Source organism: Procambarus clarkii, chromosome 85 (assembly GCF_040958095.1).
Source record: "Procambarus clarkii isolate CNS0578487 chromosome 85, FALCON_Pclarkii_2.0, whole genome shotgun sequence".
NCBI lineage: Eukaryota > Metazoa > Arthropoda > Malacostraca > Decapoda > Cambaridae > Procambarus > Procambarus clarkii.
In genome coordinates, this window is record NC_091234.1 from 22,843,246 (window position 1) to 22,867,280 (window position 24,035).

Genomic DNA, 24,035 nt, shown 5'->3' on the forward strand with positions numbered 1-24,035 from the left:
TGCGTTATCACAGTCTAATTAAGTTACGGTCTCCAGGTTTGGATATAACATCTTTATAACTTTATTATATCTTGTTAATATATCGGGGCTTGGTGACACATGATTACTGGAGGAACTAAATATTACATAACTATTATTGTGACAAACAATGTATGTGTGTCACTTCGGCCGCCATAATTATTATTGTGACAAACAATGTATTTGTGTCACTTCGGCCGCCATAGAGAATTAGCGGGTATGGTTATTAGATGTCGAGATAGTTGCGATTGTTAGAAATCCCCAGTATCAGTGGTGATAAGATATCAAGACTTAAGTACCGCTGTGGGTGCTCTCTCATCTCTCATTCCCACGCAGCTTCATCAGACAACAACTACGAGACTGTGTCATACACATTCACAGTGAGTGTGTGTTTTGTTTCTACTTATTTTATATCTGAACTGAATGTATTATAATGTGGGGAAACTCTGGTGAGTAACATAAGTTGAGTGGGTTAATGATTGATTGATTGATGATTGATAAAGATTAAGCCACCCAAAAGGTGGCACGGGCATGAATAGCCCGTAAGTGGTGGCCCTTTGGAGCCATTACCAGTATCAAGAGCTGATACTGGAGATCTGTGGAGGTGCGACTGCACCCTGCGTGACGGGAGATGTCTCCCGGACCAAATGGTGACCAAATGGTGTCCAGATGGTGAGTGGGTTAATGTGGGGGAAACTCTGATATATAATGTACTCACCTCACCTGGGGGCCTCGTAGCCTGGTGGATAGCGCGCAGGATTCGTAAGTCTGTGGCGCGGGTTCGATTCCCGCACGAGGCAGAAACAAATCGGCAAAGTTTCTTTCACCCTGAATGCCCCTGTTACCTAGCAGTAAATAGGTACCTGGGAGTTAGTCAGCTGTCACGGGCTGCTTCCTGGGGGTGGAGGCCTGGTCGAGGACCGGACCGCGGGGACACTAAAGCCCCGAAATCATCTCAAGATAACCTAATTGTGCTTGCTGGGTTTGAGCTTTGGCTCTTTGGTCCCGCCTCTCAACTGTCAATCAACTGGTGTACAGATTCCTGAGCCTACTGGGCTCTATCATATCTACATTTGAAACTGTGTATGGAGTCAGCCTCCACCACATCACTGCCTAATGCATTCCATTTATTAACTACTCTGACACTGAAAAAATTCTTTCTAACGTCTCTGTGGCTCATGTGGGTACTAAGTTTCCACTTGTGTCCCCCTTGTTCGTGTCCCACCCGTGCTGAAGAGTTTGTCTTTGTCCACCCTGTCAATTCCCCTGAGAATTTTGTATGTGGTTATCATGTCTCCCCTTACTCTTCTGTTTTCCAGGAACGTGAGGTTCAGCTCCCTTAGCCTTTCCTCGTAGCTCATACCTCTCAGTTCCGGGACGAGCTTGGTGGCATACCGCTAAATCTTCTCTAACTTTGTCTTGTGTTTAACTAGGTATGGACTCCAGGCTGGAGCTGCATACTCCAGGATTGGTCTGACATAAGTGGTATACAAGGTCCTGAACGATTCCTTACACAAGTTTCTAAAGGCAGTTCTTATGCCTTTATGTGCACGCGGGTGGAGTTGGGGGTGGTGGGTGAAGGTGATGGGCACGCTGGTGGACCTGGGGGTATGAGGGGGAAGTTATGGGTACGCAAGTAGAGCTGGGGGGTGTGGGGAAAATTATGGGCGCGCAGGTAAAGCTGGGGATGGGTGTGTGGGGGGAAAGTTATAGGCGTGCAGGTGGAGCTGGGGAGGTGAAGGGAAGTTATGAGCACGAGGGTGGAGCTGGGGTGTGAGGGGGAAGTTATGGGCACGAGGGTGGAGCAGGGGGTATGAGGTGGCAGTTATGAGCATGCAGGTGGAGCTGGGGGTGTGAGGGGGGGAAGTTATGGGCACGTGGGTGGGGCTGGGGGTGTGATGGGAAAGTTATGGGCACGTGGGTGGAGCTGGGGGTGTGAGGGGGGGAAGTTATGGGCACGTGGGTGGAGCTGGGGGTGTGATGGGGAAGTTATGGGCACGTGGGTGGAGCTGGGGGTGTGATGGGGAAGTTATGGGCACGTGGGTGGAGCTGGGGGTGTGATGGGAAAGTTATGGGCACGTGGGTGGAGCTGGGGGTGTGATGGGGAAGTTATGGGCACGTGGGTGGAGCTGGGGGTGTGATGGGGAAGTTATGGGCACGTGGGTGGAGCTGGGGGTGTGATGGGGAAGTTATGGGCACATGGGTGGGGCTGGGGGTGTGATGGGGAAGTTATGGGCACGTGGGTGGAGCTGGGGGTGTGATGGGGAAGTTATGGGCACGTGGGTGGAGCTGGGGGTGTGATGGGGAAGTTATGGGCACGTGGGTGGAGCTGGGGGTGTGATGGGGAAGTTATGGGCACGTGGGTGGAGCTGGGGGTGTGATGGGGAAGTTATGGGCACGTGGGTGGAGCTGGGGGTGTGATGGGAAAGTTATGGGCACGCGGGTGGAGCTGGGGGTGTGATGGGGAAGTTATGGGCACGTGGGTGGAGCTGGGGGTGTGATGGGGAAGTTATGGGCACGTGGGTGGAGCTGGGGGTGTGATGGGGAAGTTATGGGCACGTGGGTGGAGCTGGGGGTGTGATGGGGAAGTTATGGGCACGTGGGTGGAGCTGGGGGTGTGATGGGGAAGTTATGGGCACGTGGGTGGAGCTGGGGGTGTGATGGGGAAGTTATGGGCACGTGGGTGGAGCTGGGGGTGTGATGGGGAAGTTATGGGCACGTGGGTGGAGCTGGGGGTGTGATGGGGAAGTTATGGGCACGCGGGTGGAGCTGGGGGTGTGATGGGGAAGTTATGGGCACGTGGGTGGAGCTGGGGGTGTGATGGGGAAGTTATGGGCACGTGGGTGGAGCTGGGGGTGTGATGGGGAAGTTATGGGCACGTGGGTGGAGCTGGGGGTGTGATGGGGAAGTTATGGGCACGTGGGTGGAGCTGGGGGTGTGATGGGGAAGTTATGGGCACGTGGGTGGAGCTGGGGGTGTGATGGGGAAGTTATGGGCACGTGGGTGGGGCTGGGGGTTTGCAACATTTAAGCAAAGGTTACAAGGAACATCTTGTGAGGACCGCTCCTAGGACAGGCCCCCATGTAATGTGACGTGTTGCAGTAGCACAGCTGTACTGGGCAGATGTAATGTCACATTATACAGCTATAGTGGGCAGATGTAATGTCACATTATACAGCTATAGTGGGCAGATGTAATGTCACATTACACAGCTATAGTGGGCAGATGTAATGTCACATTATACAGCTATAGTGGGCAGATGTAATGTCATATTACACAGCTATAGTGGGCAGATGTAATGTCACATTACACAGCTATAGTGGGCAGATGTAATGTCACATTACACAGCTATAGTGGGCAGATGTAATGTCATATTACACAGCTATAGTGGGCAGATGTAATGTCACATTACACAGCTATAGTGGGCAGATGTAATGTCACATTACACAGCTATAGTGGGCAGATGTAATGTCACATTACACAGCTATAGTGGGCAGATGTAATGTCACATTACACAGCTATAGTGGGCAGATGTAATGTCACACGCACTATTATAAATAAAGTGCAGCTTTGGCCCTTGCAGATTTAAAATTGCACAGGATATAAAGAATTGAAATTGAAATTGAAATAAGTTTATTGAGGTAAAATACACACAAAGGGATGAGGTAGCTCAAGCTATTCTCACCCCGTTCAGTACAACGTGTTAATATATACATAGACACACATCACAGATAAACATATTGCCAAACATTCTGAGAGATAAACATATACATTTCCTCCTTCACAAGGAGTATGTTATCAGACGTACACACAAATACTTTTATGACCTAGGTATACTCAGGATATAAAAAATAATCAGATAAAAACTTAACACAAGTAAATTACAATATACTCTAATATTAAATATGAACAAACCCATGAAAAATGATACCTGAAACCCTGTTAATATTCACTTGGCTAGCACACCAGAAAACATAAAATAATAATATGAACAAATTACATTAATACAAGAAATAGTGGTGACAATTATAATATTTATATAACACTGGCATTTGAACATGAGAGAGCGAGGAGATCCACGTCGCGTGAGGAACAGTGTTGACCCAGACCATCGGAAGAGACTGTCGTGGTGAAAGATTGATTGATGAACATTAAGCCACCCAAGAGGTGGCACAGGCATGAATAGCCCGTAAGTGGTGGCCCTTTTGAGCCATTACCAGTATCAAGAGATGATACTGGAGATCTGTGGAGGTGCGACTGCACCCTGCGTGACGGGAGATGTCTCCCGGACCAAGTGGTGACAAGATGGTGTCGTGGTGAAGATTGATTGATTGATAAAGATTAAGCCACCCAAAAGGTGGCACAGGCATGAATAGCCCGTAAGTGGTGGCCCTTTTGAGCCATTACCAGTATCAAGAGATGATACTGGAGATCTGTGGAGGTGCGACTGCACCCTGCGTGACGGGAGATGTCTCCCGGACCAAGTGGTGACAAGATGGTGTCGTGGTGAACAAGATCAGGGGTACTTATACCCCTGACCTGTAGACCAGACCACACACTAAAAGTTGAAGGGATGACGACGTTTCGGTCCGTCCTGGACCATTCTCAAGTCGATTGTCCCCGTGGTCCCCGTGGACCTTGGTGACTGTCACCAATGGATGTGTGGTAATGAATTCTAAATGTTGTCTAGGGAAATAGAGGCTCTTACTTGAGCCAAGGAGAAATCAAGGAGTAGGGAAACAGCCAAGAGACAAAATTTATATGAATAAGACACATTTTAATATATGGCAATAATTGTACTTCTTTGAGAAATATACAAGAGTTGTTACATTCTTGTACAGCCACTAGTACGCGTAGCGTTTCGGGCAAGTCCTTAATCCTATGGTCCCTGGAATACGATCCCCTGCCGCGAAGAATCGTTTTTTCATCCAAGTACACATTTTACTGTTGCGTTAAACAGAGGCTACAGTTAAGGAATTGCGCCCAGTAAATCCTCCCCGGCCAGGATACGAACCCATGACATAGCGCTCGCGGAACGCCAGGCGAGTGTCTTACCACTACACCACGGAGACTGCCTTACAAGTCAATATCGATCTGAAGGTAACAACTTGGCTAATAGAACTCCCAAACGGGCTCTGGATACCCTATGGCGTTGTTGCAACCCGTTCTCGCAAATTCGTAAAGTCAATATTGACTTATTAACTACGTGCATAGGTGACATACTAAACATAATAGATACCCTTAAAAAGATTCATAGAAAACACCGATCTTACCTAACCTTGTTAATATCTTAAGATAAGCATCTTATTGCTTCGTAATTACAATTATTACTTAACCTATACCTATTATAGGTTAGGTAATAATTGTAATTACGAAGCAATAAGATGCTTATCTTAACATACTAAGTAGGTTAGGTAAGGTCGGTGTTTTCTATGAATCTTTTTAAGGGTATCTATTATGTTAAGTATGTCACCTATGCACATATTTAATAAGTCAATATTGACTTATTAAATTTGCGAGAACGGGTTGCTCTTAGTCCTAACCCTGGAACTGTGCACACAGTCACCACACCTGTCAACCGGTGACACACACACATATAAACCACTAGGAAACCTGGACTGTCAGGCTAACCATAGCCCGTGCTTCTTGCACCGCTCCTGTGCCAGGTAAGTTACGGGCTCACCATAGCCCGCGCTACTTGCCCCGCTCCTGTGCCAGGTAAGTTACGGGCTCACCATAGCCCGCGCTACTTGCCCCGCTCCTGTGCCAGGTAAGTTACGGGCTCACCATAGCCCGCGCTACTTGCCCCGCTCCTGTGCCAGGTAAGTTACGGGCTCACCATAGCCCGCGCTACTTGCCCCGCTCCTGTGCCAGGTAAGTTACGGGCTCACCATAACCCGCGCTACTTGCCCCGCTCCTGTGCCAGGTAAGTTACGGGCTCACCATAGCCCGTGCTACTTGGAACTTGTTCCGAGTTGCTGAATCTATAACAACAATAACCTGGACTGCCACAAAACAACACCATAGACTGCCTGTGTACTCTACCCTATCTTGCAAGCCTGTTAAGATATCTTATCTTATGGCTTATGGCCTATGGCTTATCTGATTGTACGGCCGGAGAAAAACCCTCAGTAAACAAGGTCTGGGGCCAGATTCACGAAAGCACTTACGAAACTGTACATCTTTTCTCAATCTTTGTCGGCTTTGTTTCCAACTATTAAACAGTTAATGAGCTCCGAAGCACCAGGAGGCTGTTTATAACAATAACAACAGTTGAATGGGAGGTTTTCATGCTTGTAAACTGTTTAATAAATGTAACCAAAGCCGTCAAAGATTGAGGAAAGATGAACATGTTCGTAAGTGCTTGCGTAACTGCTTTCTTGAATCTGGCCCCAGGTCGTCAACGTTCCTTCCCTCCTCAGATCTAAGATAATGTCCGCCACTCTTGTGTCACCGCCCATTAATACTCCATTCATTAACATTGCCAATCTTCTTTATAGTAGGTGCAGTTTGCATGAAGGGTTTGTCTTCCCTTGGTAATGGTAATGGTGACTGCACCATTACCAATCAAACTTTTTATTGACTTCATTTACAATATTCCCCGTGCATGACGTTTTGATTAAGTCCATTTTTCCTTCACATAGTTAGGCTATTCCAGTTCACATTATTCTTAAACAATCTCCAGCTAAGAAGGAACTACTTTGCTTGGCGGAGTATTACTGGAGACTCGCGGCCTCCCAGATACCAGCTGTAGATTTCTTTCAAAAAAACATTCTCCAATGTGTCCACCAACAGTTTATAATAAGAACTAACCTTCATAGGGGCCTCGTAGCCTGGTGGATAGCGCGCAGGACTCGTAATTCTGTGGCGCGGGTTCGATTCCCGCACGAGGCAGAAACAAATGGGCAAAGTTTCTTTCACCCTGAATACCCCTGTTACCTAGCAGTAAATAGGTACCTGGGAGTTAGTCAGCTGTTACGGACTGCTTCCTGGGGGTGGAGGCCTGGTCGAGGACTGGGCCGCGGGGACACTAAAAGCCCCGAAATCATCTCAAGATAATCTCATAGGAGGTAAGGTTCATGGCAGTGACATCACATCCTTTATCACCGAGGTTTGGAGTCGGAATCCGGCAGCATAATTGCTAGATAGCCACAGGAATCCGGCAGCATAATTGCTAGATAGCCACAGGAATCCGGCAGCATAATTGCTAGATAGCCACAGGAATCCGGCAGCATAATTGCTAGATAGCCACAGGAATCCGGCAGCATAATTGCTAGATAGCCACAGGAATCCGGCAGCATAATTGCTAGATAGCCACAGGAATCCGGCAGCATAATTGCTAGATAGCCACAGGAATCCGGCAGCATAATTGCTAGATAGCCACAGGTGATGAGTGGCTCTGGGGCTAGGTGGAGGGTGACTGGTAGTGGATCAGCTGAACATGGTGGTTGAACGTCTGGATCAGCTGAACATGGTGGTTGAACGTCTGGATCAGCTGAACATGGTAGTTGAACGTCTGGATCAGCTGTCATATATATGAAATGCAGAGTGATGTATATGAAACACGGGAGACATCTCCCGTCACGCAGGGTGCAGTCGCACCTCCACAGATCTCCAGTATCATCTATTGATACTGGAAATGGCTCAAAAGGGCCACCACTTATGGGCTATTCATGCCCATGCCACCTTTTGGGTGGCTTAATCTTCATCATCATCATCATGTATATGAAGGTGAGTAGGAAGAGGCAGTTTCCTATGCTATGCTGAGGAATTACGTGACATTACAGAGTGTCTTACTGCATGATATGTACCCGAGGATAAGGTAAAAGTGCTGAACGTGCTGAGGTGAACGTGCTGAGGTGAACGTGCTGAGGTGAACGTGCTGAGGTGAATGTGCTGAGGTGAACGTGCTGAGGTGAACGTGCTGAGGTGAACGTGCTGAGGTGAACGTGCTGAGGTGAACGTGCTGAGGTGAATGTGCTGAGGTAAATGTGCTGAGGTGAATGTGCTGAGGTGAATGTGCTGATGTGAACGTGCTGAGGTGAACGTGCTGAGGTGAATGTGCTGAGGTGAACGTGCTGAGGTGAACGTGCTGAGGTGAACGTGCTGAGGTGAACGTGCTGAGGTGAACGTGCTGAGGTGAACGTGCTGAGGTGAACGTGCTGAGGTGAATGTGCTGAGGTGAACGTGCTGAGGTGAACGTGCTGAGGTGAACGTGCTGAGGTGAAGGTGAAACACCTCACTATCCATTGTATCATGACTCTCTGGTGGTTGCATGATGAGTTTCATGAATTATGGTAACTTGGTTGCTCTTCTTCACAAAATATATATCGTATATTTCTATGTATTAATATTTTGTATTTAATTTGATTAACTATATTATCATTCAAATAAAAAAAACATTCAGAAAGGCATGTACGAAGCGAGAGTGTGTGTGTGTTTGTGTTGGATACTGAGAGACTATGATCACCACTCTGTGAATGTAGCCATATTTCAGAACATTTATGAATGCAGCATTCCTTACACTGCCACTGGTAGAACATTCCTTACACTGCCACTGGTGGAGCATTCCTTACACTGCCACTGATGGAACATTGCTTACACTGCCTCTGGTGGAACATTCCTTACACTGCCACTGGTGGAACATTCCTTACACTGCCACTGGTGGAGCATTCCTTACACTGCCACTGGTAGAACATTCCTTACACTGCCACTGGTAGAACATTCCTTACACTGCCTCTGGTGGAACATTCCTTACACTGCCACTGGTGGAGCATTCCTTACACTGCCACTGGTGGAGCATTCCTTACACTGCCACTGGTGGAGCATTCCTTACACTGCCACTGGTAGAACATTCCTTACACTGCCTCTGGTGGAACATTCCATACACTGCCACTGGTGGAGCATTCCTTACACTGCCACTGGTGGAGCATTCCTTACACTGCCACTGGTGGAGCATTCCTTACACTGCCACTGGTGGAGCATTCCTTACACTGCCACTGGTAGAACATTCCCTACACAGCCACTGGTAGAACATTCCTTACACTGCCACTGGTAGAACATTCCTTACACTGCCACTGGTGGAGCATTCCTTACACTGCCACTGGTAGAACATTCCTTACACTGCCACTGGTGGAGCATTCCTTACACTGCCACTGGTGGAACATTCCTTACACTGCCATTGGTGGAACATTCCTTACACTGCCACTGGTGGAGCATTCCTTACACTGCCACTGGTAGAACATTCCTTACACTGCCACTGGTGGAACATTCCTTACACTGCCACTGGTGGAACATTCCTTACACTGCCACTGGTAGAACATTGCTTACACTGCCACTGGTAGAACATTGCTTACACTGCCACTGGTAGAACATTGCTTACACTGCCACTGGTAGAACATTCCCTACACTGCCACTGGTAGAACATTCCTTACACTGCCACTGGTAGAACATTCCCTACACTGCCACTGGTAGAACATTCCTTACACTGCCACTGGTAGAACATTCCTTACACTGCCACTGGTAGAACATTCCCTACACAGCCACTGGTAGAACATTCCTTACACTGCCACTGGTAGAACATTCCTTACACTGCCACTGGTAGAACATTCCCTACACAGCCACTGGTAGAACATTCCTTACACTGCCACTGGTAGAACATTCCTTACACTGCCACTGGTAGAACATTCCCTACACTGCCACTGGTAGAACATTCCTTACACTGCCACTGGTAGAACATTCCCTACACTGCCACTGGTGGAACATTCCTTACACTGCCACTGGTAGAACATTGCTTACACTGCCACTGGTGGAACATTCCTTACACTGCCACTGGTAGAACATTACTTACACTGCCACTGGTAGAACATTGCTTACACTGCCACTGGTAGAACATTGCTTACACTGCCACTGGTAGAACATTCCCTACACTGCCACTGGTAGAACATTCCTTACACTGCCACTGGTAGAACATTCCCTACACTGCCACTGGTAGAACATTCCCTACACTGCCACTGGTAGAACATTCCTTACACTGCCACTGGTAGAACATTCCCTACACAGCCACTGGTAGAACATTCCTTACACTGCCACTGGTAGAACATTCCTTACACTGCCACTGGTAGAACATTCCCTACACTGCCACTGGTAGAACATTCCTTACACTGCCACTGGTAGAACATTCCTTACACTGCCACTGGTAGAACATTGCTTACACTGCCACTGGTAGAACATTCCTTACACTGCCACTGGTGGAACATTCCTTACACTGCCACTGGTAGAACATTGCTTACACTGCCACTGGTAGAACATTGCTTACACTGCCACTGGTAGAACATTGCTAACACTGCCACTGGTGGAACATTCCTTACACTGCCACTGGTAGAACATTGCTTACACTGCCACTGGTAGAACATTCCTTACACTGCCACTGGTAGAACATTCCCTACACAGCCACTGGTAGAACATTCCTTACACTGCCACTGGTAGAACATTCCTTACACTGCCACTGGTAGAACATTCCTTACACTGCCACTGGTAGAACATTGCTTACAATGCCACTGGTAGAACATTGCTTACACTGCCACTGGTAGAACATTGCTTACAATGCCACTGGTAGAACATTCCTTACACTGCCACTGGTAGAACATTCCTTACACTGCCACTGGTAGAACATTGCTTACACTGCCACTGGTAGAACATTCCCTACACTGCCACTGGTAGAACATTCCTTACACTGCCACTGGTAGAACATTCCTTACACTGCCACTGGTAGAACATTGCTTACACTGCCACTGGTAGAACATTCCTTACACTGCCACTGGTGGAACATTCCTTACACTGCCACTGGTAGAACATTCCTTACACTGCCACTGGTAGAACATTCCCTACACAGCCACTGGTAGAACATTCCTTACACTGCCACTGGTAGAACATTCCTTACACTGCCACTGGTAGAACATTCCTTACACTGCCACTGGTAGAACATTGCTTACAATGCCACTGGTAGAACATTGCTTACACTGCCACTGGTAGAACATTCCTTACACTGCCACTGGTAGAACATTCCTTACACTGCCACTGGTAGAACATTGCTTACAATGCCACTGGTAGAACATTGCTTACACTGCCACTGGTAGAACATTGCTTACAATGCCACTGGTAGAACATTCCTTACACTGCCACTGGTAGAACATTCCTTACACTGCCACTGGTAGAACATTGCTTACACTGCCACTGGTAGAACATTCCCTACACTGCCACTGGTAGAACATTCCCTACACTGCCACTGGTAGAACATTCCTTACACTGCCACTGGTAGAACATTGCTTACACTGCCACTGGTAGAACATTCCTTACACTGCCACTGGTGGAACATTCCTTACACTGCCACTGGTAGAACATTGCTTACACTGCCACTGGTAGAACATTGCTTACACTGCCACTGGTAGAACATTGCTAACACTGCCACTGGTGGAACATTCCTTACACTGCCACTGGTAGAACATTGCTTACACTGCCACTGGTAGAACATTCCTTACACTGCCACTGGTAGAACATTCCCTACACAGCCACTGGTAGAACATTCCTTACACTGCCACTGGTAGAACATTCCTTACACTGCCACTGGTAGAACATTCCTTACACTGCCACTGGTAGAACATTGCTTACAATGCCACTGGTAGAACATTGCTTACACTGCCACTGGTAGAACATTGCTTACAATGCCACTGGTAGAACATTCCTTACACTGCCACTGGTAGAACATTCCTTACACTGCCACTGGTAGAACATTGCTTACACTGCCACTGGTAGAACATTCCTTACACTGCCTCTGGTAGAACACTCCTTACACTGCCACTGGTAGAACATTGCTTACACTGCCACTGGTAGAACATTCCTTACACTGCCTCTGGTAGAACACTCCTTACACTGCCTCTGGTAGAACACTCCTTACACTGCCTCTGGTAGAACATTCCTTACACTGCCACTGGTAGAACATTCCTTACACTGCCACTGGTAGAACATTCCTTACACTGCCACTGGTAGAACATTCCTTACACTGCCACTGGTGGAACATTCCTTACACTGCCACTGGTAGATCTCTTTCAATATACTGTTGCTTCACTGTACTATCATGCCTCACCCGCTAGTTAATGCACGCAGAATTAATAGTTTCAGAAAAGCAATTCCAATATTAACAAATCCACAAGGGCCGTAGTACCTAGTACTACAAATTATTAAATTTCTCCAAAAATATTTTAACAATATAAACTATACTTTTCTTTAAAATTCTTTACATAAAAGTTTACATTATTAATACATCTGCACAATTGAGCCCGCCGGTGTATTTGTAGCTTAATGCTTCACATGCCATTGTACGAATCTAAAAGGCAGAATAGAGTAGATTTATTTTGTATATTATTAAACAATGCATTACATTAGTTCATGTCAGCACAAACATGAACGACAGCACAAACACGACGCCACCTAGTGTGGCCAGTATACCTCGTCCTCACTGGGTGGCGTCGTCCATTTGGAGGGGGGTTTCGGGAGCTGACCCACAGATGGCGCTGTCGTCACTGCTCCGTGCTCGGACGCTGGGCTCGGGTCCGTAACAATCCTAAATATAACTATTTGTTCAGGCAATCAGAACGTCTTACGTGTATGTTATGCATTTCAGAGGTTACATAACTGGCGAAGAATCTGACTAGATGAAGCCAGCAGAGAGGAGTGACACGGCTGCCCCCGCAGTCTCCATCAGCAAGGATGGCTGTCACGTTAGCCGAGGCGGTGCAGTAGTGTTGGGATTCCTCTTCGTCACCGCCACGGTGGCCACAGGCCTCCTGGCATACCACTTCTCTCCGGGGACGACGACGGTGCCTGAGCCCGCGGCCTCAGACTCTGAAGTGGTGAGTAGTCCTTATCCTCCGTCCCCTCCAAGATCTCACTCCCATTCTCCAGCCTGTGTGTTAGACGAATTCGTCAGGACCTTAATGAATCCGTCCAGAAATAAAGTTAACTCGGTACATGTACGCCTAGCGAAAGGCCTACCAACTTCTGTATGGATTTTAAGGTCACCACTAGAGCTTACAGACCAATGATCCTCGAGTCCTGAACATAGTCCAGGTCTAATGGTTGGTTCATGGTTTCGCTTAAGGCCTGTCAACCGCATGAGGATTAATAATATTAAGACCACCACAACAGCTTCGTGACAAACCAACATAGTTCAGTATTTTCAGTAAATGTAACCTGAAAGCTCGGACTACTATATAATAATAATAATAATGAAAACATTCAGTTCATGTATGATATAGCCAACTTGAAGCCAACTGATCTAACATATAGTCACATACATTAATCAGCAAGAGTGAAGTTTGGTGCTATTTACAATAGATCGGTAGTTATGCCTCACAAGGGATATATTGACAGGGAGGTGCAAACTGCTTCCAGCTGTATAACCACTGAGATTTATTTTTTGATTGTTGCCGCCAAACTAGTTTATTGTGCACCCCATACTCATCCTGTGAGCGGTAGTTTATTGTGCACCCCATACTCATCCTGTGAGCGGTAGTTTATTGTGCACCCCATACTCATCCTGTGAGCGGTAGCGCAAAAGCATTACAGAGGGCACAAAAGGTCTTTATCAGACCTCATCTTAGATTATTACATAAACAATTTCTTCAATCCTTCACACCTTATAGATACAATGTCAGCTAGTTACAGAGAAAGTGCTATTACAAGAGCTACATATTTACAGTAAGTCATCATACATTAATGGTAGGTCTTGTCGTTAATACATAATAGTTTGGCCAATGGGGATATTACAGAGTCATAGGGGAGCTTCTGTTTATTATTAGTCCTCACAATACACTACTTGTTTCTGAATCTCATATGTCGTTCATCTACTGGAAGCAAAATATGGGTACAGTGCAAGGATTTCAGGTAATTTATCCATGGTAATAAGATGGTTGGTTGCCATATCATGGTTGCCATATCATGGTTGCCATATCATACAGAGTGAGCTTAGATTTATCTCTAAAAGGCTCAATTTTACAACAATCCAAGATATAGTGTTCTAGTGTGTGTCCCTGCCTATGTCCACACACTTTACACTTTACTTCATCTAGATCCCTGTACAAGCCGAACTGCCAGAGATACTTGTAGCCAAGTCTTATACGAGCTGTGACAACATCTGTTAGTCCACTGAGAGTGTACTTTAGTCCTAGACTATGTTCAGGACTAGAATAAGCTTGTCCGTGCATCAAAAGGCTATTGTGGTAGCCTAAATATCTCTCCCGTTGTTGATTTAACCTGGCCTCTTACAAAGACCGTCGCTTTTCGCTCGTATGCATTACACAAGGCTAAAAATTGTCGTATTAGAAAATGAAGGCGGCTTGCGAAAGTGACGCACTGTCCCGTTTTCTGTTTTGGGTCCTCTGGTAGTTTAGGAGAGACCACTTAAAATTGACTGTTTTCTTGACATTGGGAAACCTTAGGAAGACAAACTGGTTGATTTGCCTTCAGCCAAACACCAAACGAAAATGCCTTTATCAAACATTTTGTAATTCTTAGTAACGTATGACCATTATTTCCATGGCTCCCACAGAGGTGTACCCTGCTTTTTGGTGCTACACACTTAGTTTACCCTTATATTGAACAATGTTGCTGATTGGTCAGTAAGCTAATGCTGTAGCCTTAATAACCCTTCCACGGTTGATGGGCGCAATCTCGTAACTGGGTAACACATCCTTAGTTAGACTTATTTACTGCTCTATTTTGTTGCCTAGAAATAGATGATGCCTTCCCGACTGTAGCTTGAGATATATACAAGAGTTGTTACATTCTTGTACAGCCACTAGTACGCGTAGCGTTTCGGGCAGGTCCTTAATCCTATGGTCCCTGGAATACGATCCCCTGCCGCGAAGAATCGTTTTTTCATCCAAGTACACATTTTACTGTTGCGTTAAACAGAGGCTACAGTTAAGGAATTGCGCCCAGTAAATCCTCCCCGGCCAGGATACGAACCCATGACATAGCGCTCGCGGAACGCCAGGCGAGTGTCTTACCACTACACCACGGAGACTGTCCAAGCTTAGCAAGCACGGAGCTTAGTGAGGTATAGCTCTTGGTGGAGATGATATGTTTACAATATTTCAAATATCCTTCTTCCAATAAGTGTATTTAAAGTTTTAAAGAAAATATTGTATTTCATTCATTGTTCAGGTTGAACCTTATTATTTCATGTAAAGCTCGGATATAGGAAGCGGCATTAATGTTTATAAATTTCAATGAATATTTTTGTGTCTTGTTTACCTCAGCCAATATAGCAATTTATTTGCTGAACAGTTTTTCCATTAATGATGAATACTGAATGTAATAGTGATAATGATTCACTCTCGGCAACCTGCTTGGAAACCTGCTGAGCTCGTCAACTTTCTCAGTTGTTTGTTCAATGATGGTAAAGTGTTTTTGCACAAACGTAAAAGATAAAAATATTCCGTTAAAGGCTTATTATTTTAATGTTTTATCATATTTCATTGATTCGCAAAGTACATCAGTGTCACTGATTATACTATATACTATAGTATATAATATATACGATTATACTATACTTTTTGACACTTGTACTTTAAATTTATTAAATAACTTACAAACCAGAAGTGTGTTGGAGTGTTTAGCGAGGCTGATAGTCTTGGAGTGTTTAGCGAGGCTGATAGTCTTGGAGTGTTTAGTGAGGCTGATAGTGTTGGTGTGTTTAGCGAGGCTGATAGTGTTGGAGTGTTTAGTGAGGCTGATAGTGTTGGTGTGTTTAGCGAGGCTGATAGTGTTGGAGTGTTTAGCGAGGCTGATAGTGTTGGTGTGTTTAGCGAGGCTGATAGTGTTGGAGTGTTTAGCGAGGCTGATAGTCTTGGAGTGTTTAGTGAGGCTGATAGTGTTGGTGTGTTTAGCGAGGCTGATAGTGTTGGAGTGTTTAGTGAGGCTGATAGTGTTGGTGTGTTTAGCGAGGCTGATAGTGTTGGAGTGTTTAGCGAGGCTGATAGTCTTGGAGTGTTTAGTGAGGCTGATAGTGTTGGTGTGTTTAGCGAGGCTGATAGTGTTGGAGTGTTTAGCGAGGCTGATAGTCTTGGAGTGTTTAGTGAGGCTGATAGTGTTGGAGTGTTTAGTGAGGCTGATAGTCTTGGAGTGTTTAGTGAGGCTGATAGTGTTGGAGTGTTTAGCGAGGCTGATAGTGTTGGAGTGTTTAGCGAGGCTGATAGTGTTGGAGTGTTTAGTGAGGCTGATAGTGTTGGAGTGTTTAGTGAGGCTGATAGTGTTGGAGTGTTTAGTGAGGCTGATAGTGTTGGAGTGTTTAGTGAGGCTGATAGTGTTGGAGTGTTTAGCGAGGCTGATAGTGTTGGAGTGTTTAGCGAGGCTGATAGTGTTGGAGTGTTTAGCGAGGCTGATAGTGTTGGAGTGTTTAGCGAGGCTGATAGTGTTGGAGTGTTTAGCGAGGCTGATAGTGTTGGAGTGTTTAGTGAGGCTGATAGTGTTGGAGTGTTTAGTGAGGCTGATAGTGTTGGAGTGTTTAGCGAGGCTGATAGTGTTGGAGTGTTTAGCGAGGCTGATAGTGTTGGAGTGTTTAGCGAGGCTGATAGTGTTGGTGTGTGGGGGTGTTTAGCGAGGCTGATAGTGTTGGAGTGTTTAGCGAGGCTGATAGTGTTGGAGTGTTTAGCGAGGCTGATAGTGTTGGAGTGTTTAGTGAGGCTGATAGTGTTGGAGTGTTTAGCGAGGCTGATAGTGTTGGAGTGTTTAGTGAGGCTGATAGTGTTGGAGTGTTTAGCGAGGCTGATAGTGTTGGAGTGTTTAGCGAGGCTGATAGTGTTGGAGTGTTTAGCGAGGCTGATAGTGTTGGAGTGTTTAGCGAGGCTGATAGTGTTGGAGTGTTTAGTGAGGCTGATAGTGTTGGAGTGTTTAGCGAGGCTGATAGTGTTGGAGTGTTTAGCGAGGCTGATAGTGTTGGAGTGTTTAGCGAGGCTGATAGTGTTGGAGTGTTTAGCGAGGCTGATAGTGTTGGAGTGTTTAGCGAGGCTGATAGTGTTGGAGTGTTTAGCGAGGCTGATAGTGTTGGAGTGTTTAGCGAGGCTGATAGTGTTTGTGTGTTGGGGTGTTTAGCGAGGCTGATAGTGTTTGTGTGTTGGGGTGTTTAGCGAGGCTGATAGTGTTGGTGTGTTGGAGTGTTTAGCGAGGCTGATAGTGTTGGTGTGTTGGAGTGTTTAGCGAGGCTGATAGTGTTGGTGTGTTGGAGTGTTTAGCGAGGCTGATAGTGTTGGTGTGTTGGAGTGTTTAGCGAGGCTGATAGTGTTGGTGTGTTGGAGTGTTTAGCGAGGCTGATAGTGTTGGTGTGTTGGAGTGTTTAGCGAGGCTGATAGTGTTGGTGTGTTTAGCGAGGCTGATAGTGTTGGTGTGTTGGAGTGTTTAGCGAGGCTGATAGTGTTGGTGTGTTGGAGTGTTTAGCGAGGCTGATAGTGTTGGTGTGTTGGAGTGTTTAGCGAGGCTGATAGTGTTGGTGTGTTGGAGTGTTTAGCGAGGCTGATAGTGTTGGTGTGTTGGAGTGTTTAGCGAGGCTGATAGTGTTGGTGTGTTGGAGTGTTTAGCGAGGCTGATAGTGTGGTGTGTGGAGTGTTAGCGAGGCTGATAGTGTTGAGTGTTAGCGAGGCTGATAGTGTTGGAGTGTTTAGCGAGGCTGATAGTGTTGGAGTGTTTAGCGAGGCTGATAGTGTTGGAGTGTTTAGCGAGGCTGATAGTGTTGGAGTGTTTAGCGAGGCTGATAGTGTTGGAGTGTTTAGCGAGGCTGATAGTGTTGGAGTGTTTAGCGAGGCTGATAGTGTTGGAGTGTTTAGCGAGGCTGATAGTGTTGGTGTGTTTAGCGAGGCTGATAGTGTTGGAGTGTTTAGCGAGGCTGATAGTGTTGGAGTGTTTAGCGAGGCTGATAGTGTTGGTGTGTTTAGCGAGGCTGATAGTGTTGGAGTGTTTAGCGAGGCTGATAGTGTTGGAGTGTTTAGCGAGGCTGATAGTGTTGGAGTGTTTAGCGAGGCTGATAGTGTTGGAGTGTTTAGCGAGGCTGATAGTGTTGGAGTGTTTAGCGAGGCTGATAGTGTTGGTGTGTTTAGCGAGGCTGATAGTGTTGGAGTGTTTAGCGAGGCTGATAGTGTTGGAGTGTTTAGCGAGGCTGATAGTGTTGGAGTGTTTAGCGAGGCTGATAGTGTTGGAGTGTTTAGCGAGGCTGATAGTGTTGGTGTGTTTAGCGAGGCTGATAGTGTTGGTGTGTTTAGCGAGGCTGATAGTGTTGGAGTGTTTAGCGAGGCTGATAGTGTTGGTGTGTTGGAGTGTTTAGCGAGGCTGATAGTGTTGGAGTGTTTAGCGAGGCTGATAGTGTTGGAGTGTTTAGCGAGGCTGATAGTGTTGGAGTGTTTAGCGAGGCTGATAGTGTTGGAGTGTTTAGCGAGGCTGATAGTGTTGGAGTGTTTAGCGAGGCTGATAGTGTTGGAGTGTTTAGCGAGGCTGATAGTGTTGGAGTGTTTAGCGAGGCTGATAGTGTTGGAGTGTTTAGCGAGGCTGATAGTGTTGGAGTGTTTAGCGAGGCTGATAGTGTTGGAGTGTTTAGCGAGGCTGATAGTGTTGGAGTGTTTAGCGAGGCTGATAGTGTTGGAGTGTTTAGTGAGGCTGATAGTGTTGGAGTGTTTAGCGAGGCTGATAGTGTTGGAGTGTTTAGCGAGGCTGATAGTGTTGGAGTGTTTAGCGAGGCTGATAGTGTTGGAGTGTTTAGTGAGGCTGATAGTGTTGGAGTGTTTAGCGAGGCTGATAGTGTTGGAGTGTTTAGCGAGGCTGATAGTGTTGGAGTGTTTAGCTGAGGCTGATAGTGTTGGAGTGTTTAGCGAGGCTGATAGTGTTGGAGTGTTTAGCGAGGCTGATAGTGTTGGAGTGTTTAGCGAGGCTGATAGTGTTGGAGTGTTTAGCGAGGCTGATAGTGTTGGAGTGTTTAGCGAGGCTGATAGTGTTGGAGTGTTTAGCGAGGCTGATAGTGTTGGAGTGTTTAGCGAGGCTGATAGTGTTGGAGTGTTTAGCGAGGCTGATAGTGTTGGAGTGTTTAGTGAGGCTGATAGTGTTGGAGTGTTTAGCGAGGCTGATAGTGTTGGAGTGTTTAGCGAGGCTGATAGTGTTGGAGTGTTTAGCGAGGCTGATAGTGTTGGAGTGTTTAGCGAGGCTGATAGTGTTGGAGTGTTTAGCGAGGCTGATAGTGTTGGAGTGTTTAGCGAGGCTGATAGTGTTGGAGTGTTTAGCGAGGCTGATAGTGTTGGAGTGTTTAGCGAGGCTGATAGTGTTGGAGTGTTTAGCGAGGCTGATAGTGTTGGAGTGTTTAGCGAGGCTGATAGTGTTGGAGTGTTTAGCGAGGCTGATAGTGTTGGAGTGTTTAGCGAGGCTGATAGTGTTGGAGTGTTTAGCGAGGCTGATAGTGTTGGAGTGTTTAGCGAGGCTGATAGTGTTGGAGTGTTTAGCGAGGCTGATAGTGTTGGAGTGTTTAGCGAGGCTGATAGTGTTGGAGTGTTTAGCGAGGCTGATAGTGTTGGTGTGTTTAGCGAGGCTGATAGTGTTGGAGTGTTTAGCGAGGCTGATAGTGTTGGAGTGTTTAGCGAGGCTGATAGTGTTGGAGTGTTTAGCGAGGCTGATAGTGTTGGAGTGTTTAGCGAGGCTGATAGTGTTGGAGTGTTTAGCGAGGCTGATAGTGTTGGAGTGTTTAGCGAGGCTGATAGTGTTGGAGTGTTTAGCGAGGCTGATAGTGTTGGAGTGTTTAGCGAGGCTGATAGTGTTGGAGTGTTTAGCGAGGCTGATAGTGTTGGAGTGTTTAGCGAGGCTGATAGTGTTGGAGTGTTTAGCGAGGCTGATAGTGTTGGAGTGTTTAGCGAGGCTGATAGTGTTGGAGTGTTTAGCGAGGCTGATAGTGTTTGGAGTGTTTAGCGAGGCTGATAGTGTTGGAGTGTTTAGCGAGGCTGATAGTGTTGGAGTGTTTAGCGAGGCTGATAGTGTTGGAGTGTTTAGCGAGGCTGATAGTGTTGGAGTGTTTAGCGAGGCTGATAGTGTTGGAGTGTTTAGCGAGGCTGATAGTGTTGGAGTGTTTAGCGAGGCTGATAGTGTTGGAGTGTTTAGCGAGGCTGATAGTGTTGGAGTGGTTTAGCGAGGCTGATAGTGTTGGAGTGTTTAGCGAGGCTGATAGTGTTTGGATGTGTTTAGCGAGGCTGATAGTGTTGGAGTGTTTAGCGAGGCTGATAGTGTTTGTGTGTTGGGTGTTTTAGCGAGGCTGATAGTGTTTGTGTGTTGGGTGTTTAGCGAGGCTGATAGTGTTGGTGTGTTGGAGTGTTTAGCGAGGCTGATAGTGTTGGTGTGTTGGAGTGTTTAGCGAGGCTGATAGTGTTGGTGTGTTGGAGTGTTTAGCGAGGCTGATAGTGTTGGTGTGTTGGAGTGTTTAGCGAGGCTGATAGTGTTTGGTGGTGTTGGAGTGTTTAGCGAGGCTGATAGTGTTGGTGTGTTGGAGTGTTTAGCGAGGCTGATAGTGTTGGTGTGTTTAGCGAGGCTGATAGTGTTGGTGTGTTGGAGTGTTTAGCGAGGCTGATAGTGTTGGTGTGTTGGAGTGTTTAGCGAGGCTGATAGTGTTGGTGTGTTGGAGTGTTAGCGAGGCTGATAGTGTTGGTGTGTTGGAGTGTTTAGCGAGGCTGATAGTGTTGGTGTGTTGGAGTGTTTAGCGAGGCTGATAGTGTTGGTGTGTTGGAGTGTTTAGCGAGGCTGATAGTGTTGGTGTGTTGGAGTGTTTAGCGAGGCTGATAGTGTTGGAGTGTTTAGCGAGGCTGATAGTGTTGGAGTGTTTAGCGAGGCTGATAGTGTTGGAGTGTTTAGCGAGGCTGATAGTGTTGGAGTGTTTAGCGAGGCTGATAGTGTTGGAGTGTTTAGCGAGGCTGATAGTGTTGGAGTGTTTAGCGAGGCTGATAGTGTTGGAGTGTTTAGCGAGGCTGATAGTGTTGGTGTGTTTAGCGAGGCTGATAGTGTTGGAGTGTTTAGCGAGGCTGATAGTGTTGGAGTGTTTAGCGAGGCTGATAGTGTTGGGTGTGTTTAGCGAGGCTGATAGTGTTGGAGTGTTTAGCGAGGCTGATAGTGTTGGAGTGTTTAGCGAGGCTGATAGTGTTGGAGTGTTTAGCGAGGCTGATAGTGTTGGAGTGTTTAGCGAGGCTGATAGTGTTGGAGTGTTTAGCGAGGCTGATAGTGTTGGTGTGTTAGCGAGGCTGATAGTGTTGGAGTGTTTTAGCGAGGCTGATAGTGTTGGAGTGTTTAGCGAGGCTGATAGTGTTGGAGTGTTTAGTCGAGGCTGATAGTGTTGGAGTGTTTAGCGAGGCTGATAGTGTTGGAGTGGTTTAGCGAGGCTGATAGTGTTGGTGTGTTTAGCGAGGCTGATAGTGTTGGAGTGTTTAGCGAGGCTGATAGTGTTGGTGTGGAGTGTTTAGCGAGGCTGATAGTGTTGGAGTGTTTAGCGAGGCTGATAGTGTTGGAGTGTTTAGCGAGGCTGATAGTGTTGGAGTGTTTAGCGAGGCTGATAGTGTTGGAGTGTTTAGCGAGGCTGATAGTGTTGGAGTGTTTAGCGAGGCTGATAGTGTTGGAGTGTTTAGCGAGGCTGATAGTGTTGGAGTGTTTAGCGAGGCTGATAGTGTTGGAGTGTTTAGCGAGGCTGATAGTGTTGGAGTGTTTAGCGAGGCTGATAGTGTTGGAGTGTTTAGCGAGGCTGATAGTGTTGGAGTGTTTAGCGAGGCTGATAGTGTTTGTGTGTTGGGGTGTTTAGCGAGGCTGATAGTGTTTGTGTGTTGGGGTGTTTAGCGAGGCTGATAGTGTGGTGTGTTGGAGTGTTTAGCGAGGCTGATAGTGTTTGGTGTGTGGAGTGTTTAGCGAGGCTGAATAGTGTTGTGTGTTGGAGTGTTTAGCGAGGCTGATAGTGTTGTGTGTTGGAGTGTTAGCGAGCTGATAGTTTGGTGTGTTGGAGTGTTTAGCGAGGCTGATAGTGTGGTGGTGTTGGAGTGTTTAGCGAGGCTGATAGTGTTGGTGTGTTTAGCGAGGCTGATAGTGTTGGTGTGTTGGAGTGTTTAGCGAGGCTGATAGTGTTGGTGTGTTGAGTGTTTAGCGAGGCTGATAGTGTTGGTGTGTTGGAGTGTTTAGCGAGGCTGATAGTGTTGGTGTGTTGGAGTGTTTAGCGAGGCTGATAGTGTTGGTGTGTTGGAGTGTTTGCGAGGCTGATAGTGTTGGTGTGTTGGAGTGTTTAGCGAGGCTGATAGTGTTGGTGTGTTGGAGTGTTTAGCGAGGCTGATAGTTTTGGTGTGTTGGAGTGTTTAGCGAGGCTGAGTAGTGTTAGGAGGGCTGTGTGTGGTGTTTTAGCGCAGGCTGATAGTGTTGGAGTGTTTAGCGAGGCTGATAGTGTTGGAGGTTTAGCGAGGCTGATAGTGTTTGGAGTGTTTAGCGAGGCTGATAGTGTTGGAGTGTTTAGGAGGCTGATAGTGTTTTTAGCGAGGGCTGATAGTGTTGGAGTTTTATGTGAGGCTGATAGTGTTGGAGGTGTTTAGCGAGGGCTGATAGGGTTGGAATTGTTTAGTGAGGCTGATAGTGTTGGAGTGTTTAGCGAGGCTGATAGTGTTGGAGTGTTTTAGCGAGGCGTGATTATGTGTGGAGTGGTTTATCGAGGTGATTAGGTGTTTGGAGTGGGTTTATCGGGCTGAAGTGTTTTGGAGTGTTTAGTGAGCTGATAGTGTTGGAGTGTTTGCGAGGCTGATAGTGTTGGAGTGTTTAGCGAGTCTGATAGTGTTGGAGTGTTTAGCGAGGCGGATAGTGTTGGAGTGTTTAGCGAGGCTGAATAGTGTTGAGTGTTTAAGGGAGGCTGATAGTTTGGGAGTGTTTTAGAGCGAGGCTGTAGTGTTGGAGTTGTTTTGCGAGGCTGATAGTGTTGTTTGGTTGGGTGTTTTAGCGAGGCTGAGAGTGTTTGTGTGTTGGGGTGTTTAGCGAGCTGATAGTGTTGGTGTGTTGGAGTGGTTATCGAGGCTGATAGTGTTGTGTGTTGGAGTGTTTAGCGAGGCCTGATAGTGTTTGGTGTGTTGGAGTGTTTTAGCGAGGCTGAATATGTTGGTGTGTTGGAGTGTTTTTAGCAGGCTTGATAGTGTTGGTGTGTTGGAGTGGTTTTAGCGAGGCTGATAGTGTTGGAGTGTTTAGCGAGGCTGATAGTGTTGGTGTGTGGGGGTGTTTAGCGAAGCTGATAGTGTTTGTGTGTTGGAGTGTTTAGCGAGGCTGATAGTTGGTGTGTGGAGTGTTTAGCGAGGCTGATAGTGTTGGTGTGTTGGAGTGTTTAGCGAAGGCTGATAGTGTTTGTGTGTTGGAGTGTTTAGCGAGGCTGATAGTGTTGGTGTTGGAGTGTTTAGCGAGGCTGATAGTGTTGGTGTGTTGGAGTGTTTAGCGAAGCTGATAGTGTTTGGTGTGTTGGAGTGTTTAGCGAGGCTGATAGTGTTGGTGTGAGTGTTTAGCGAGGCTGATAGTGTTGGTGTGTGGGGGTGTTTAGCGAAGCTGATAGTGTTTGTGTGTTGGAGTGTTTAGCGAGGCTGATAGTGTTGGAGTGTTTAGCGAAGCTGATAGTGTTGGTGTGTGGGGGTGTTTAGCGAAGCTGATAGTGTTTGTGTGTTGGAGTGTTTAGCGAGGCTGATAGTGTTGGAGTGTTTAGCGAGGCTGATAGTGTTGGTGTGTTTAGCGAGGCTGATAGTGTTGGAGTGTTTAGCGAGGCTGATAGTGTTGGAGTGTTTAGCGAGGCTGATAGTGTTGGAGTGTTTAGCGAGGCTGATAGTGTTGGAGTGTTTAGCGAGGCTGATAGTGTTGGAGTGTTTAGCGAGGCTGATAGTGTTGGTGTGTTTAGCGAGGCTGATAGTGTTGGTGTGTTGGGGTGTTTAGCGAGGCTGATAGTG

At 46.7% G+C, this 24,035-nt stretch overlaps 1 protein-coding gene across 1 annotated transcript in view; it reads left to right on the forward strand.

The window, feature by feature from the left end:
• Positions 1-243: 243 nt before the first annotated feature.
• The window catches only part of LOC123746672 (uncharacterized), a 237,022-nt gene continuing 213,230 nt past the window's right edge, over positions 244-24,035 (forward strand). Inside the window, 2 exon segments of the mRNA XM_069316905.1 lie at positions 244-398; positions 12,701-12,929. Coding sequence (XP_069173006.1) covers positions 12,732-12,929 — 198 coding nt within the window. The 5' untranslated portion in view covers positions 244-398; positions 12,701-12,731.